This window comes from Meleagris gallopavo, chromosome 9 (genome assembly GCF_000146605.3).
Source record: "Meleagris gallopavo isolate NT-WF06-2002-E0010 breed Aviagen turkey brand Nicholas breeding stock chromosome 9, Turkey_5.1, whole genome shotgun sequence".
NCBI lineage: Eukaryota > Metazoa > Chordata > Aves > Galliformes > Phasianidae > Meleagris > Meleagris gallopavo.
In genome coordinates, this window is record NC_015019.2 from 4,338,812 (window position 1) to 4,354,533 (window position 15,722).

General features: G+C 40.5%; 1 protein-coding gene across 1 annotated transcript; it reads left to right on the forward strand.

The window, feature by feature from the left end:
- The first annotated feature begins 7,224 nt into the window (after window positions 1–7,224).
- Window positions 7,225–15,700, forward strand: BRS3 (bombesin receptor subtype 3). Its single transcript, XM_003208321.3, has 3 exons — window positions 7,225–7,870; window positions 10,419–10,770; window positions 11,367–15,700. Exons 1-3 carry the CDS (start codon window positions 7,428–7,430, stop codon window positions 11,772–11,774), a joined length of 1,203 nt encoding a protein of 400 aa, XP_003208369.2. The 5' UTR covers window positions 7,225–7,427; the 3' UTR covers window positions 11,775–15,700.
- Window positions 15,701–15,722: the final 22 nt, after the last annotated feature.

Below are 15,722 nucleotides of genomic sequence, written 5' to 3' on the forward strand. Positions count from 1 at the left end.
TGAATCCAGCAGGAGGTGAAGTCTATTTCATAACATCACAACAGTACAGCACTACAGGTTGGAACAAAACTGCTTGGCATTTACTCCTGGTATTAACTTCTGCCTTTGTTTGTGACCCAAGTGCAGCTCACACATCTCTGCAGAGTCCCTTCAGTACCTGCAGTAGGAGCTGGGTCAGGTCTGTGGTCATGAAAGATGGAATTTGATCACAGCAGTAGAAAGAAGAAATACACCATCCTGAGGACCGGGCTCTCCCCTCTTGCTGAAGAAGGTCTTCATTTCAATGAGCGTGCCTGAAGCAGTAATTTCCTGCATAACCAAATCCTAGTTTCAGTTTTGAATGCCCTTCTCCGGATCACTCAAGTGAAGATTTTATTTTTTTATAATTGTTGATATAGTAAAATACTAACAGTTACCAGTGGCAGAGAAGAAAAAGCATAATGGAACAACATCTTCGAGCTGATATGTATGACAGCAAAAACAAAAGGTTCTTTCATTCTGTGAATAGCTCCCACACAGCAATTAGTGGAAAAGATGAATATTTCAATGTACAGTAGCTACAGCCAACCCACTTGAAATCAGACCGACCACTTTCAGATCCTTGGCTTTCCGGAGAAACGTTGGCATTAAAAACAGACAAATCAGTTCCACCTAGCACCCACTTGTTTGTCACTTAAAATTGTTTTCAACGAGGAAAAAGAAATTAGAAAATTAGAATGAAATACAGTTGAAGATGCTGGTCAATTGAACTGTAATCCTCTGCAAACTCATTGTTCCACAGCCTGCTGCTGACCACAATACATGTGCCACCATGGGCTGGCCAGTGAGGGTTATGGTGGGAGGATCTCAGGGGAACAGGAGCTTCAGCCCTTCCCGAGCTGCCACTTATTAACGTGCCTTTGTGGTGGTATCCCCAGGCCTGATGAGAATGGACAGCCTGACCTTGTTCCTTTCTCTACCACCCTCACTGTTCTCCTCTGTGCAGTTAATTCTTCTCATATATACTTCATAGGACAGAACAGAATAGGCTTAAATTTGGATGAGACATTAGGTAATGACTTCTAATTTTAAGGACCAGTAACTCCAGGATAAGTGGTTTAGAGAGCACATGAAATTGCCATCATTGCAGGTCTTAAAAGCACGTACAGTATGGTCCTAAGTCAAGTGTCTGCCAGAGCTGGTGAAAGCAAGCTTGATTTTGCCTTAGAGCAAAGGACGGACTGGAAGAGCTGCAGAAGGTCCTGGTAACTCTGCTTTCAGTCATTCTAACAAAATAAAATGGCAGCCAAAGAGAATCCATGTGAAAGCAATGTGAGCCTGGCCTCATCTGCATAACTGTCACTGCTTTCTTTCATTCCTGATAAAATGCAAAACGGATTTTCTAAAGCTTTTGCTAAACAAGGGCTGGGGTCCTTGGGACACTGCTGGGAATGCTGGTGGATTGGTGAGGCTTCCTGTGGAGCTGTGCTGGTGGGAAGAGGAGCAAGCAGTGCGGCACAGAGCTGGCTCAGTTCTCAACTGGCACTGTTGATTTTCTCTTTTCTATTTGAAAAGTGAAATCTGGAAGTAAATTTTTAAAAACCTGTCAGCTCGCTCATGGGAAATGCAAAGCGCTGTTTGTTCTAGGAGGGCGGTTAGCTCACTTCCACTCTCCATCATGTGCCTAATAGCTTTTCCAGCTAAACAGGATATCATTTATGTTTCAAGCATGGCATTGTTTAGGTTGTCATCCAGAATGAAGATGTATAATTTTCGCTGGGCTGAAATAATATCTTCTGCACTGTCACCACTACATTCGCTCTTCTCCAATGTATCAATGCTGACATTCTGTCACAGAATTGTGCGCTGATGTTTTTTGCAGGGAGAGGACATGTACAAAGGCAAATCTGAAAGGAAATTGCCCTGCACTTCTGATTCACATCCTGAGGATTTCAGGTGACGGGAATGCTCCCACAGCTCTGGCTGGGAGCAGAGCTGCTGGTGCGCACTGCGTTACCATTTCGATGGTGCCGGAGCTCTCTGCTCACTATCCAGGAAAGCAACAATCTGAAAACTCCTTTCATATCTAAGTCATTCTCAGTTTTTTCTAAATTGCTTATTTTGAGCCATACGTACACCAGAAAATGCAAAACGTCTGCTCTATTTTAAGCTGATGAAAGAAAGATATCTAAAAGTTGATCTATCCACAAAAGCAATTATTTGGTGTCAGATCTCAGTGGGTTGCAACAGTGGGTTAGACAATGCTGTTGTGGGTAAAGCAAATAAAAAATGATAATAAAACCTCCAGAAAGCCTTACTGCTGTTTAAACCACCGCAAACCCCTACCCTACAACTCAGCCAAGGACAGCTGCCCAAAGCTGCCTTCTACCTCAATGCATTTACAGCATGCTGATAACCATCAGGTAGATAAATATTACACAGGGTGACAGTTGAGGGTCAGTAAACTTGTTTACATTTTCTTCTGGCAGTTTATAAATCACATACAGTAATGATTGGCATCTTAGGTACATTTATGCTCAAAATGTAAAACTCCTTCTAAATTTAGAAGGTGGTTATTATTATGAGGACACTAAGAAATGTCATTATGGGAAAGGAACTGAGATTAGAAGTCAAAACACCAGGAAGATAATTACCCATTGCATAATACTCTGTGCTTTTAACTATCAGAAAGTATTCCACATGTAATGGCACTCTGATGGTTTTAAATCTCATGTATCACTGAGTGTTTCAAGGATGCCCAACAGAACTACGCTCGCTATATTATTTCATTCCTGGATTGTTCCCATAACAGAAGAAATTCAAGGATATATCTTAATTTTTCTTTTTCTCTCTTGTCTGACAAATGACAGCAGTATTTCATTAACCATTCTCACACTGAAGCTGACCGAGGAAACTCTTGGAATGGGAATGGAGTGGGGAGAATGGGATGAAAGATGTTTGGAACCATTGATCAGTGAGATTGCATCATAGTCAGGCTGAGTCCCACTGACTGTGCTGAACACTCTGGATTTAGACTTTGTAACAAAATTGGAAGCTATTTTCTTAGGTTTTCACCAACAAGATATCACTGAAGTCAATGACCCATATATTGGTGAATAATATCAGATTGACAGATATTGAAACCAAGCTCTGTTCTCACGACTGAAGAAATACAGCACAAACAGTGCCTTCTGCATCATTCCTCCTCATTTCCTGGTACTTGGTAGCTCAGACATCAACGTCTGAAGAAATGGGGAGAAAATGTTCTCCCTGTTTAAGGAGGGATTCAGATGTAGCACATGGAAATGATTCATTCCAGACAGAACAGAACTGGAAATGGCCCTGGATTTGCTGGTAATTTGCTCTAAACATGGATGACTGTCTCTGACAGCAGAGCTCATCTGGGTGTGCATTCATTCTTTCCCACTAAATACTTGTCTTCCTGAAAATGGATTGAAGAAATCACACTGCCTGTGCAATAACTACTGGATACAAACTTCATTGACCTCAGCTGTGAGACTCTTTGTCCCCTCAACTTGCCATTACGTGGCATGCTATTGACAGTTTCTATTTGAAGAGAAGGTACCAAAGGTTCAGTTCAGAAACAAAGCACACTCCCATCCCTGCCAGACTGCTGTTCCTATAGCAGGTGCTCCTTTCCCAACACAAAGGTGATGCTCAAAACAAGAGGATGAGGAGTTAAGGTCATGAAAGAATTGCATTGCTCTTCAGTCAGACAGACACGGTTCTCTGTGAAAGCAACAGCAAAACACAACGGAAGAAATCTTTATTTCAGATGACTCTGGTTACAGCTGCAGATTCTGGCTTCATTGCTGGAGCTGCTGATGGAGCAGAGAAAACCCTCCTTCACATTTATGTCAACAGCAGGCAAACTGCAAGAAAGGTTATTGAGAGTCGCAAACCTGGAGGGAATAGATTTAGATGGACCTGGGCACTGCTAAGGATGGACAAGTGGCTGGCAATCAGGCTCATCTGGAATAGAGCTCTTAATCAGAGATACACCTTTTTAAGAAAGGATGCTACAACAGTCTACCAAAACTGAAGACTGGCTCCACATACCAGGACAGACAAGCTGTTCTGTATCTCTCTATTGTCAATACCCCAAGAACATAAACACCAGTTTGCTCCATGGATAGGCAGCAGATATGTCAGCAAGCAATAAACAGATGGCAACACTGCTGGGAGAGAGCAGTAAAGCAAGGGTCAAAAACGCATTTGAGACAGAAATAAAAAATTAAGTCAATTAAATAGTTCTGTGCAGCAGTGATACAAATAAAACTGAAGAAGAGGTTGGCTGATGGAGCCGTAGTCTTCTCTGTATCAATCCTGAATTCCTACTGCTCCAGCTACAAAGCAGTTTGACATATTTGAGTAAATAACAATCAACTCTGCACGACCAGTGCATGCCGAAATAATGAAAATGTGCTGCACGGGATAATTACAACGTTAGCAAGACAATTTATTTAATAGGAGTTAAGATTTTGGCTGTGTTCTCCGTATTTTGGGATGGTGTGGAGCAAATGGTTCTGAAAGAGATTTTTCTGAGTGGGTGACACTAACACAGCACATGGTAATGACTTTAAGTCAGCAGTCACACTGCATTAAAACAGAAAATTTGCATTAAAAAGTATAGCTGAATGATACACTCTTGAGTGCTTTATTCGCACAATTTTGCAGCACAGAGTTCAGAAGGAGCAATCCTCTTCTGTGAAGCTTGGTACTTCAAACAGTGCTCCAAATTACCCCACTTGCTTTTCTCTTTACATCAAGACAGAGTTCTAACATAATACCTTGGAGTTGTTTACTCTTTGTAATAACAATGCCATTCTTTTCCTATCTAGATGGATATTCAATTCAAATCTGAAAGCCATTGGAATCTGAGCTAAGAATGCAGTGTGTTTCCCCCTGCCTGGTTTGCACCCATGAAACCAATGAAAGCACATAGAAATTCATGAAATAAACATTGAAATTCTCCCATCATAGACTGCGTATTTAATGCTTACTGACCACCCTTCCATTTTCCTGGATTTCCTTCGGTCCAAAGAACAATATTTTGTGTGTGTTTCAAAATAATATTTTGTACCTCCTAACAATCAATTAAGAAAAATCTCACACTCTATAAAAAGAACCTGGCCCCAGCAAAATCCCACAGTACTATCAGCTCTGTAGGAAGAACTGCGAGAAAGAAAAGAGCTTCTGTCTGCCATATTCCATCAAGAAGGCAGTAAGTTGGGGAAAATACAATCTTTCAACAGAAAGGAAAGCCAAGCAGAATTTCTCACAGCTGTGAAGTTGGTGAGAAATAAGTACTGTGCCCTGATAGAGAGAGGGCAGGAAAATGTGCTCCCAGGTAGGACAGGCTCACACAGTGTGAAGCACCAGCCTGAACACATAGTTCATATAGTATATATGATTAATATAGGTTCACATATTTAGTTCAGGTCCAGTTCTGGATAAACAGTGCACAAAGTACCAGCAGTAAGCAGGATTTTAAGCCCTTGCTCCTTTCTGGGGTTGCTTTCCTGTACAAAATGAAAGAACAGATTCAACTGAACCTCAGATCCCGTGTTGTCAGCCCATACCTGATGGATCTGAGAGCCCTGGGACCGCCCAAGGTTGGGATCTATGCTGCCAACCGAGCCTTCTTGCACCAATCAACCCCTTGTGCAAATCAAGACAAGTATGGAGCTTCTTTCAGCTCAATCCCAGCTGTAGCTAAACACCTGATATTTCACTCAGATGCTGCCCTTGAGAGCTCAACACTTGGTGGATAGCAATTAGTTCCTAATGTTTGCTGATACTCTGCTTCACCTACACAGGAAACCTAAACATTTTATATAAGTATCTGACACTAAGCTGTCACAATCTGCTTTAGATGCTGAACTCTGTATTAAATATAATGCACAGTACTATGCTGGTGTAGGTGGACAACATAATCAGACATCTTCAAAGGCACCTAAATCTGTGAGCAACCTACGTACTGTGCCTGTGTAAAGGGACATATTATGGTTGATCGTGACAAGAACTCCTCTTCTAAAAGCACTTGCAAAAACATAATTGGAATCTTTAACCCCTACATCCCTTCTATATCAGTGACTCCTTCTTCCACCTGGCCATAGCATGGTCTGCTTTCCACAGCATCTGCACGGCTTGCTATGGAATTAGGAGAATGGAAATTAGAGGATTTTTTTTTTTTCTCTAAATGAAAGAAGCTTAATTTGCGTGTGTGTGTAGCTAAAGATAAAGGGCCATAAGACTGCTTTACTGATTTGAGCAGATGATGTTCTCCACTCCAACGTCACAGCTGAAGAACAGTCTGGAGGAAAAAACACTCCAGCTACTGATCTTCATCTTCAAGACATAAAACTCAGCCCTTTGACATCCTTTCCTATTTCATTATTTAGAAATAAGTCTTCTTAATTTATGAAGATTTAATCCAACAGGTCCCATTCCATTCCCTTAGTTTACAGTAAAGTTAATCAGAGGCTTGTCACAGAGCAGTTTCAGATTTGACTGTTGATTTATCTAAAGATAATAAAACCCATCATACTAACACGTGAGATTGAGACAGCACCATAAAAAGTGATTTTTCTCTCAACAGACTTGAATCATCAGTTGTACCATTCAAAGCCTCTAAATACGACGACTATTGCAAGACAGTAGTAGGCTTCTGCACTGCAGCTATCTGTAAGCCTGCTCAAACAGCAGCATAAATTATGGCTTTATTGTCAACTAGACAGTTTCAGGGGACAAACATAAACTTTCATATAAGTGCCAGCAGGATTACGGATATTGCCTTTTGGAAAGTCACTGCATTTCAGTGATGGAAACAGCAATCAGAGCACAGACAGGCACGGGCTGTCTCTAAGGCTTTTTTAAACAAATACCATCTATAATTTGAGATATTTCTTTATCTGCCATCAAGGTATACTGTAGAGTTTTATGTTAAATCAATATATTCCGTGCTTACCTGTACAGTTCAGAAAACTATGTCAAGTTTTCATTTTATTTCCTTTCCAAAATATTTTGAAAAATATGAGTAAAGATTTGCTAGGCACTTTCTGAATCCTTCTGATACAGTAAATAGAATACAATACTTATTTGCCAGGTACCTCCCAGAAAAAGACACAATTTCTGCTAGGATCTTTAAAGAAACCCTCTTTCTCTTTTTTCCTCCTCCCTCCCTGCTCCACTAGCTGAAAAGCCAATAAAAAAATTCTCCACCTCCTACACAGTTCAGAAGAAGATCTGTGTGCATTTATCCTAGGCACGTTTGGAGACCCAGAAGGGGATGAAGGTAGTTAACGTGCAGCGGGAACCTTCACTTCAGGCACTAACCCGTACCTCTGTGCTGACCTTGCTGATATGCTGCAAGCTGAGTATTAGACAATTTTTTGTTCAAATTAAGTCCAGCCTGAGGAGAAGAGATGGTTAAAGAAATGTCTCAAGTATCCTTGCATCCATCTAATCAGACGTTGTGTGCAGCTACAAATGGTACGGAACTGAAATCAATCATTGATAATGAAACAACAAATGAAAAATGGACTGAAGACTCCTTTCCAGGATTAGAAATACTGTGCACAATTTATGTTACATATGCTGTGATCATTTCAGTGGGTCTCCTTGGAAATGCTATACTCATCAAAGTCTTTTTCAAGATTAAATCAATGCAGACGGTTCCAAATATCTTCATCACCAGCTTGGCATTTGGAGACCTGCTGCTTTTATTAACTTGCGTGCCTGTAGATGCAACACGGTACATTGTGGATACCTGGATCTTCGGAAGAATTGGGTGCAAGCTGCTGTCTTTCATCCAGTTAACATCAGTTGGAGTATCAGTGTTCACACTGACTGTTCTCAGTGCTGACAGGTGGGTCTGATGCATCTGAATTGCCTCAGGTGTGAAGTTAGGAATGAATAGAAGAGCAGAGATGATTGTTTTGCTAAGTATTAAATGGCACATTGTGACTCTCCCATTTAACTTAAAAATGTGTTAGAAAAATTGGAGCAGTTCTTTTTAATGGAGTGAAGTGAGAAAAAGTCCGTAAGTCTTCTGACCTTTTATTAGCTTGAAGTACAGTATGATTTCTTTTTCTCTGTTGCACAGAAAAAGTAAATTGTTTAAGGCAGGGAAAAGACAGTATATTGGTGCTATCTAGTGGTGCTCTAAAGTAGTCAATGAAGATGAAAAACTGAACTGAAAATAACAGAGTGGAAATCCTTTGTCTTACTGTCTGCACTCAGTGAGGCTCTTACAGCTGAAAGGTCTGACATGTGGCACAGAAAGCCAAAAGGAAACTCAGAACAGACTGTGAGACAAACTACTTTCCTGACTCTCCTGACTTAATGGCTACAGCAACGCTATAGTAATTTTCAGATTGGTGAGTTCTTAGTGTGAGATAACACTGACACTAACACTATGCCACAACTCAAGTGTTTTCTCTGCTTTGTGCTCACTGCTTTTATACTTCTTCCTTTATATACTTTAGCACAGATGTCCTGAAATTAAATTCAGGTTACAAACGAAGCACTGTTGGTAGGGATCAGTGCTCCCATCTGACTTGTGTCAGGAGATGCTGAATAATCTGTTTAAAGTGCACCTCCTTTCTGAACGAACAATACTATGACGAGATTTCAGTCCAATGAGCACAAGCTGATGATTTTATCAGTTAGTATTAAGTATTTAGTATTTTAGTATTAGCAAAGGAAAGATTCTCCTTTTGCGTGCCAGCAGTAGAGGATTGGATGTAACAGCAAGTAGCTCACGTGTGCAGACATTAAATCCCAAGCAATGCTACTGCTACCGTGCTCTGACAACAAAATCAGCCAATGTAACACTGGCTGTATTGGGACAGACTAAGGGTCATGTGGGCCAGTACTCAGAGTCCAGCAGTGGTAATACAAGGACAAGAAAAGACAGGGAGAATAAGAAGATGGTGTTGACACAGCACTGCACCAACTCCCTAAGCCTTCAGATGACCTCAGAGCAGATGTAGTTTCTGTCTGCTTTGTAACCTCAATGGATGTCTCTTCTTTGCCCTTTCTCAGTGTCTTCTTGAACTTGTTTAGCAATAACTTGCACTGACTCTTCCTTTCATTCTCTCTTTTTGTTTTTGTTTTGTTTTGTTTTGTTTTCAATGTGGCTTCATTTGATAGCCCCAACTCTTGTGCTGAAAGACTCAACAACTCATATCAGTCCTCTCCAGGCCATCCATTTTGTGTTTCATCCTTAGTATGTTTTTCTGAGATAAGGTGTGCAGAACAGCACATGGTATCCACGAGTTGCCAGAACCAGAGATACAGGGAATTGCACAGTATCTCTTTTTTTCTTGCTGTTGCTTTCCTAACAGTTCCTAACATTTAGATGAATATCAAGCTGATGTTTTCATTGAACTATCTATCACAGTTCCAAGGTCTTAGTCCCACACGAAGTCAGCATGGCATCCATCATCAGGGCTCTCACTTCCATACTTGATTCTTCATAGTAGCTGTTGTGAAAGTACTCCGCACAATGTTTTCACAGGATAACTATATGGTAAACTTACTTAGTTCAGAACATGAATCCTGTACATAATCAGGTTCCAGCACGCTAGAAGACCTTAAGTTCAATAAAGATTGTGTTTATATGATAAATTACAGTCCAGCATGCAGTTTTCTATTTAAGCTTGCCTAGAGGAGAAAGAGAAAATCAGCTTCAGCTTGTGCAAAATGGTATAACTACGCTGTCTTGTTCTCTGGATTTTTCTTCATATCTCCTTTCATGCCATCTGGTGGCCCCCTGGAAGGCCCTTTTCTGTCTTCTGTCTTCTCTTTCTCTTTTCTGTCTTCCTTTCCACACTGATTTTCACACATCCATAGATTCACCTAAAGTTTCTCAAATGTGTGACTCAGTCCACATGTGGCTGAATCACACAGGCCATGTATCAACAGCAGAATTAGCTCATATTTTATAAATGTGAATGAACACCTGAGCATTACTTTGAGTAAGATCGCTACACTCACTGGGGTCTTATGAACACTGAGGAGAACAAAGTACACGTGCTTGGTTTCAAGTATTTATAAACCAGTTCTCAAACTAATTCCCTCATTTCACTTTCGGTGCAGTGCCATGAAAATAGGAGAGATGATCGTGAAAATAGGAGAGAGGATTCCTTTTACTGATTCTAATCTAAACAGTAGAAGGCACTTTTACTTAGGAAGGCTTTGACGATAAGTTCTGCCAGCCAACTCATTAAAATAATACATTCAAAATCAACCTTCGCACTTCCATTTGAATTATAAAAAGCTACGATCTGTTCCATTTCCAAGATGATTCCTACAACTTTAGCCAAAACAGAGATGCCATTATCTGCAGTCAGTGTGCATGATCAGAGCTGGCACTACTACTGTACTCTGACCATGGCGTTGGTTGCTTCCAGGTACAGAGCCATTGTTAAGCCCCTGGAGCTGCAGACCTCGGACGCGCTCCTGAAGACCTGCTGTAAAGCTGGCTGTGTGTGGATTGTCTCCATGGTATTTGCTATCCCCGAGGCTGTTTTTTCAGATTTGTATTCTTTCAGCAATCCTGAGAAAAATGTAACTTTTGAGGCATGTGCTCCCTACCCTGTATCTGAGAAGATACTGCAGGAAGTGCACTCCCTGGTTTGCTTCCTTGTGTTCTACATTGTGCCACTGGCTGTTATTTCTGTCTATTATTTTCTTATCGCCAGAACTTTATACAAAAGTACATTCAACATGCCAGCAGAAGAACACGGTCATGCCCGTAAGCAGGTAAGTTATGATCAAGCACTGAAGTGTCAATTTTTCCAGAATCTAACATGCTGATTGAAGTCTTCATTCCTGAGTGCAAAGCCTTTTCCTGATAGTATGCACAAACAGATGAGTAAAATTCTCCATAAACCCATATTAGCAATTCAAATTCAGCTGTGTGCTTACGCACATGCATATGACTCATAAACTCAATTGTGATTGTACATGGTTTCCTAAAGAGAGATAGAGTTTGCTTTGCTTTATTATGATCCTATAAAACTCAGGAGTTAACAATGTTGAATTCTAAACTGTAAGACCTCATCCTTGTTACCTGACATGCCAAGCATTGTGCTTTCAAACCCTACACTAGATGAGATTCCCATGTGCTTTATAGCGGAAAGGGAATGTGCTCCACTGGAAAGACTTCCTTTAAAAATAATAAAATATATTTATTTTCTTTTTTTCTTCTCCTTTTTCTTCCTTTTTTTTCCTTTTTTTTCCCTCTGCTGTTTTGCTCTTTTTGGTCACTAATGATTTTATCTCCTCTGAAAATCAGCACCAACTACGTAACTGTAATTAATTGCCATTAATACCAGATATGCATTATTTTCTTGTAGATCGAATCCCGCAAGAGAGTTGCAAAAACAGTGCTGGTGCTTGTTGCTTTGTTTGCCTTTTGCTGGTTGCCCAACCACATCCTCTACCTATACCGCTCTTTTACATACCATGCTTCTGTAGATGCTTCTACCTTTCATCTGATAGTTACCATTTTTTCCCGTGCCTTGGCCTTCAGCAATTCCTGTGTCAATCCTTTTGCTCTTTATTGGCTGAGTAAAAGTTTCCGCCAACATTTTAAGAAGCAAGTCTTGTGCTGCAAGGCCAAGCTTCGCGCAAAGCCTCCCAGCGCTCCCCACAGCAATTCACCCCCCAGAGCTCTGTCAGTCACAGGGAGCACACACGGCTCAGAAATCAGCATTACGCTGCTGACAGATTACAGCATCACAAAAGAAGAGGAAAGTGTTTAGTTCGTTTGTGAGGAAGGACAGAAAATGAGCGTTTGCAGTCAAGTCACTACTGCCTGCGTCATGGAAGGAGGTGCCATGTCTTGCTCTGCCTCTGAAAGGATTTTCATCAGGAGTTCCTAAGTTTTTTAGAATAGACAACAAAGAAAGCAAAGCGTGTGTGAGAAGAAGCTAAAGCAGCTGAAATTTTCAGTGTAAGCTCAGAGGAATTGCTCGCGTGCCCAAGCATGAACACGCACCCTTGGCTGAGGTTCGTGTGCTGGACGGGAGACAGCAAAGTTGCTGTGAGAATTGGCCATGGGGATTGCTTTGTTCTCAGTGATTTGTTCTTTCACTTGTGACTGGAAGCTCCCTTCTGTCAAGTACCTGCATCTAAAGCATGCGTATTGATCAAACCATCAGCCTGGCAGGTGTTTGGTTTATTTCCTTTCTTGTTCCATATATTCAAAATTGATACATGCATTGGGAAATAAGCTAAGATGAGAGAAAGGTAAAGCGTGTAGCATGGTGTGATAAAAAAGAAAAAGCATTACTGCCAGATCCACATTGCCCTTTGCTCCACCAGTGACTTTGAAATTCTGGGTAGGAGCTGACTGCAGTGAAAGGGATGCTCTCTCTACATCCTCATGAACCAGCAGGTCATTGTTCTGGTCGGCGATAATCATCTTTATCAAATTTGTAAAATTCCTTTTGATCCATGGATCAACACATCAACAAGAGCTTTGTTCTTCACTGCTATAGTGATTTTACATCAACAGTTGCAGTTTGGATTCGCAGTGGATTTCCAAAGCAAACTGCCCAGACATCCCCACCTGCCTTACTTTGCTCTGTCTCCTAGAGCAGCCTTGAGTGCACAGCCTGCATTTCTTTTGGAAGAAACTGTTCAGACATGGGACCAGATTGGAGGTGACAGCCCCCAAAGCATAATGCACGAGTGCCAGGATAACCATTCCTCTCCATGGACCCTCCCCTACTGCAGCGTATTGCTTGGTCAAGTGGCCATTTCTAAATCACCTGCACATTTCTAAGCATGCTGGGAGGGCTGGATTTTTCCATTGTACTAGCTTTTATGAGATTAGCTTTCTCATCTCACATCCACTCATTCTGATAACACAAGTCACTGACAGCCTATCACGGGCAGACTCTATATCCCTAAAAAGCTCAGCAGCTTGTCAGGAAATAACAGGAAGCAAATCTTCCAACCCCACCTTACAAGAGTGTTGAATGACACTTGTTTTTATTAAGCTGTGTACCCTGAACTGAAATTTTGTTCTGTGGGAGTTGGTGATTAAAAAAAAACCACAATGGATTTTCCACTGCATAAAGTAAGGGACTTCTATCTCAAAAAACAAAAAACATGCGTTACATTATTGAAGAGAGGCTGCAATGTATGAATCACGCAGAAAGGTGCTCTCGGTCACAGAAGTTTGAATTGGATGTCCTATTTGACAAGCTACCTAGCCCCTGAAGACATAATGCTCCTCCAGCTGCACACAGCCCTTCACCAGGATGGAAATCCATCCATCCATCCATGCACTGTTATTTGAGTTCGTTATATGATGCAGAAAATCTCCTTGCAGTCTCTCTCTTCTGACTGCCCTCATCAGAATAATAAAACCACACTAGAAATCCCAAGGTGTTGGAATACAACCTCTGTAGTCCTTTTAAACCAGTTTAATGATAGCCCATTTTAATGCCATCAAGCCTGGCCTTGTTTTACTACTCTCTTCACATTACTTGCTGCAAGGTGATAAGCACTAATTATTCAAATGCTGTCTCCATTTTATTGTATCAATAAACACCACAATAGGACCACTGCAATAAATGGAAACATAACAGCACAGAAATGCAATCTATGGGAAAGTGGACTCCAGAGACCTTATTTTTGCTCTTTGTCTGAACAGAACACATCCCTTGGTACTCAGGTACATACAAGTATGTACATACTGCGTTGATGTTTTCCGATTCTCATTCTATGTAGTGGAGCTGCACAGTGAGATACAGAGGGGTAAATAAGCCTAGGCTTTTAAGAGCCTCCTTTTCTCTTCCTAGATCTTACTACAGAGAATTCTAAATAAAAGAAAGATCAACAAACACTGCACTTCCTTACACCACTCTTGATTCTAGCTTATTAAAGCCTTTAGCAAATAATTTGCCACGTTTCTGGACTTCACAGTTTGTCTCTGTCCAAGGGCATATTTCCCACTGCAAAATCCTTGCTATACAGTAAGCCTTAAAAATCACTGTTTCTTAATTCACCACTTTATTTGCTCTGCATGCAGATATTTTTTGCTTGTGTAATGACTCCTCCAGCTGGATGGTCTATCTATTGCTCATACGTTGTACTAGAAAATTGATGTTTTTACTATATGCTGCACATATTTCAAGCCATAATTTAAGTACTCCATGTACCTTATGCTTTAATTCCATACTTTCAAATCTTCATGAGATGTTGAATTACAGTGATATATTGGACAATATTTTTATCTGAACGATCTGATGTTTCTCATTGCACCTATTTATCCAATATAAATATCCATAAAACATCTTTGTGTTGCCATAACTGGGTTCAGGGGAAAGGGTTGCTTCTTTCAGTGTATTTTCTCAGTGCTGAAAAACAGCTCTCTCAGCCTTAAGTACTACAGGTGTAATTCTACAAAAGAATATGGGAAGGATGTCTATTTACAGAAATATTCAATGTCACTTAGCAAAAAACTGGCACAAAGAATTAGAATTTTACTATTTATACTCACAATGAAATAATACGTAGAAGAAAGGTACAAAATACAGAAAGGCAAGACTCTGTGAAAGGACTCGTTCATATGGAGTTTTACTGGGTAAGTAAATACTGTTTTTAGGATTTGCCTTTTTATGTTTGTTTTATATGTACACATTGCCAGATTTCAGATTCAGACGTAACAAATAATGTTTTTGTTAGCAACAGGTTAAGTATGAGTGCTTTAATTTGTGCTTTCAATGTAAGATATTGGATTGTTTTCAGAAGGATATTTTCCACACAAAAAAAAATTAACAAAAGAATGTCAAACAGAGTGCACCTGCAGCAAACAGCACTGACTGTAAAAGTCACTTTGTGAAACTATAACCACTTTATAGCTCGCCCTCTTGTTTCCATAGAAAGCATCATTTTGTTGTACAGTTAAATATGGGCTGCCTACTGATGGTCATGTGTTTCAGCTAAGAATACTGCAGTTAAATAAGAAGCTAAATTTACTCACAGCTACTGGACTTGTACATTTCAATCAAGGATACTTAGAATTTTAAAAAAAAAAAAAAAAAAGTACAGGCTCTAACTGGTATTTAGTTATGGGTTCTGCCAAGGCTGGTCCCCTCAGTGAAAGGTGAACTATTCTGAGGAATTTCTACTGTCAACACAGGAAGGAGTATTTAATTTCTAGCACACCTAGATCCAGCAGCATTTTCACAGTCGCTCTCACTAGCCTGTGCCTAAGAGCTGCAGGCCCCAGCCCCAGGGAAAGCACACAGGAGTAACCTCTCTGTAATGAAACAGTATTTAATGCCTCCCTGACACCATATAGCAAAGCACCTTCTTAAGAAATGAAGTGTTACATGTTTATCTGTCAGCTAGTGAACTGCTGGTTCTACTTTAATAAATATCAGAATGCTTTATTAAGCCAAGATTTTGGTACTTTTAGTAGGTGGTATCTCTGGAACAACATTCAGTTCTGATGAATCAAGATTTCCTTTTATCATTTAGAAAAGTCAAACACAGCTACAAAATCATAATTAGATTACATGCTAATGCCTCCTTTTACTGTTTGCTTTGAGATATTTTGTCATTTGAAATGTCATTTCCTGACATTCCGTCCCCAGAACCTGAAGCTCATCCTTCCCCTGCTGCAGCAGCCATGCTTGTGCAGCCATGAATTCAATTATTCCAAGAGTGTGATTGAGGCTGTCTTGATTAAAAAA

What these genes read in the sequence shown, in the direction of transcription:
- BRS3 (XM_003208321.3), top strand. Translation starts at nt 7,428, where the DNA reads ATGGTTAAAGAAATGTCTCAAGTATCCTTGCATCCATCTAATCAGACG. An exon ending in ACTGTTCTCAGTGCTGACAG is followed by an intron (nt 7,871 to 10,418) that starts GTGGGTCTGATG and finishes GGTTGCTTCCAG; the next exon opens with GTACAGAGCCATTGTTAAGC. An exon ending in ACGGTCATGCCCGTAAGCAG is followed by an intron (nt 10,771 to 11,366) that starts GTAAGTTATGAT and finishes ATTTTCTTGTAG; the next exon opens with ATCGAATCCCGCAAGAGAGT.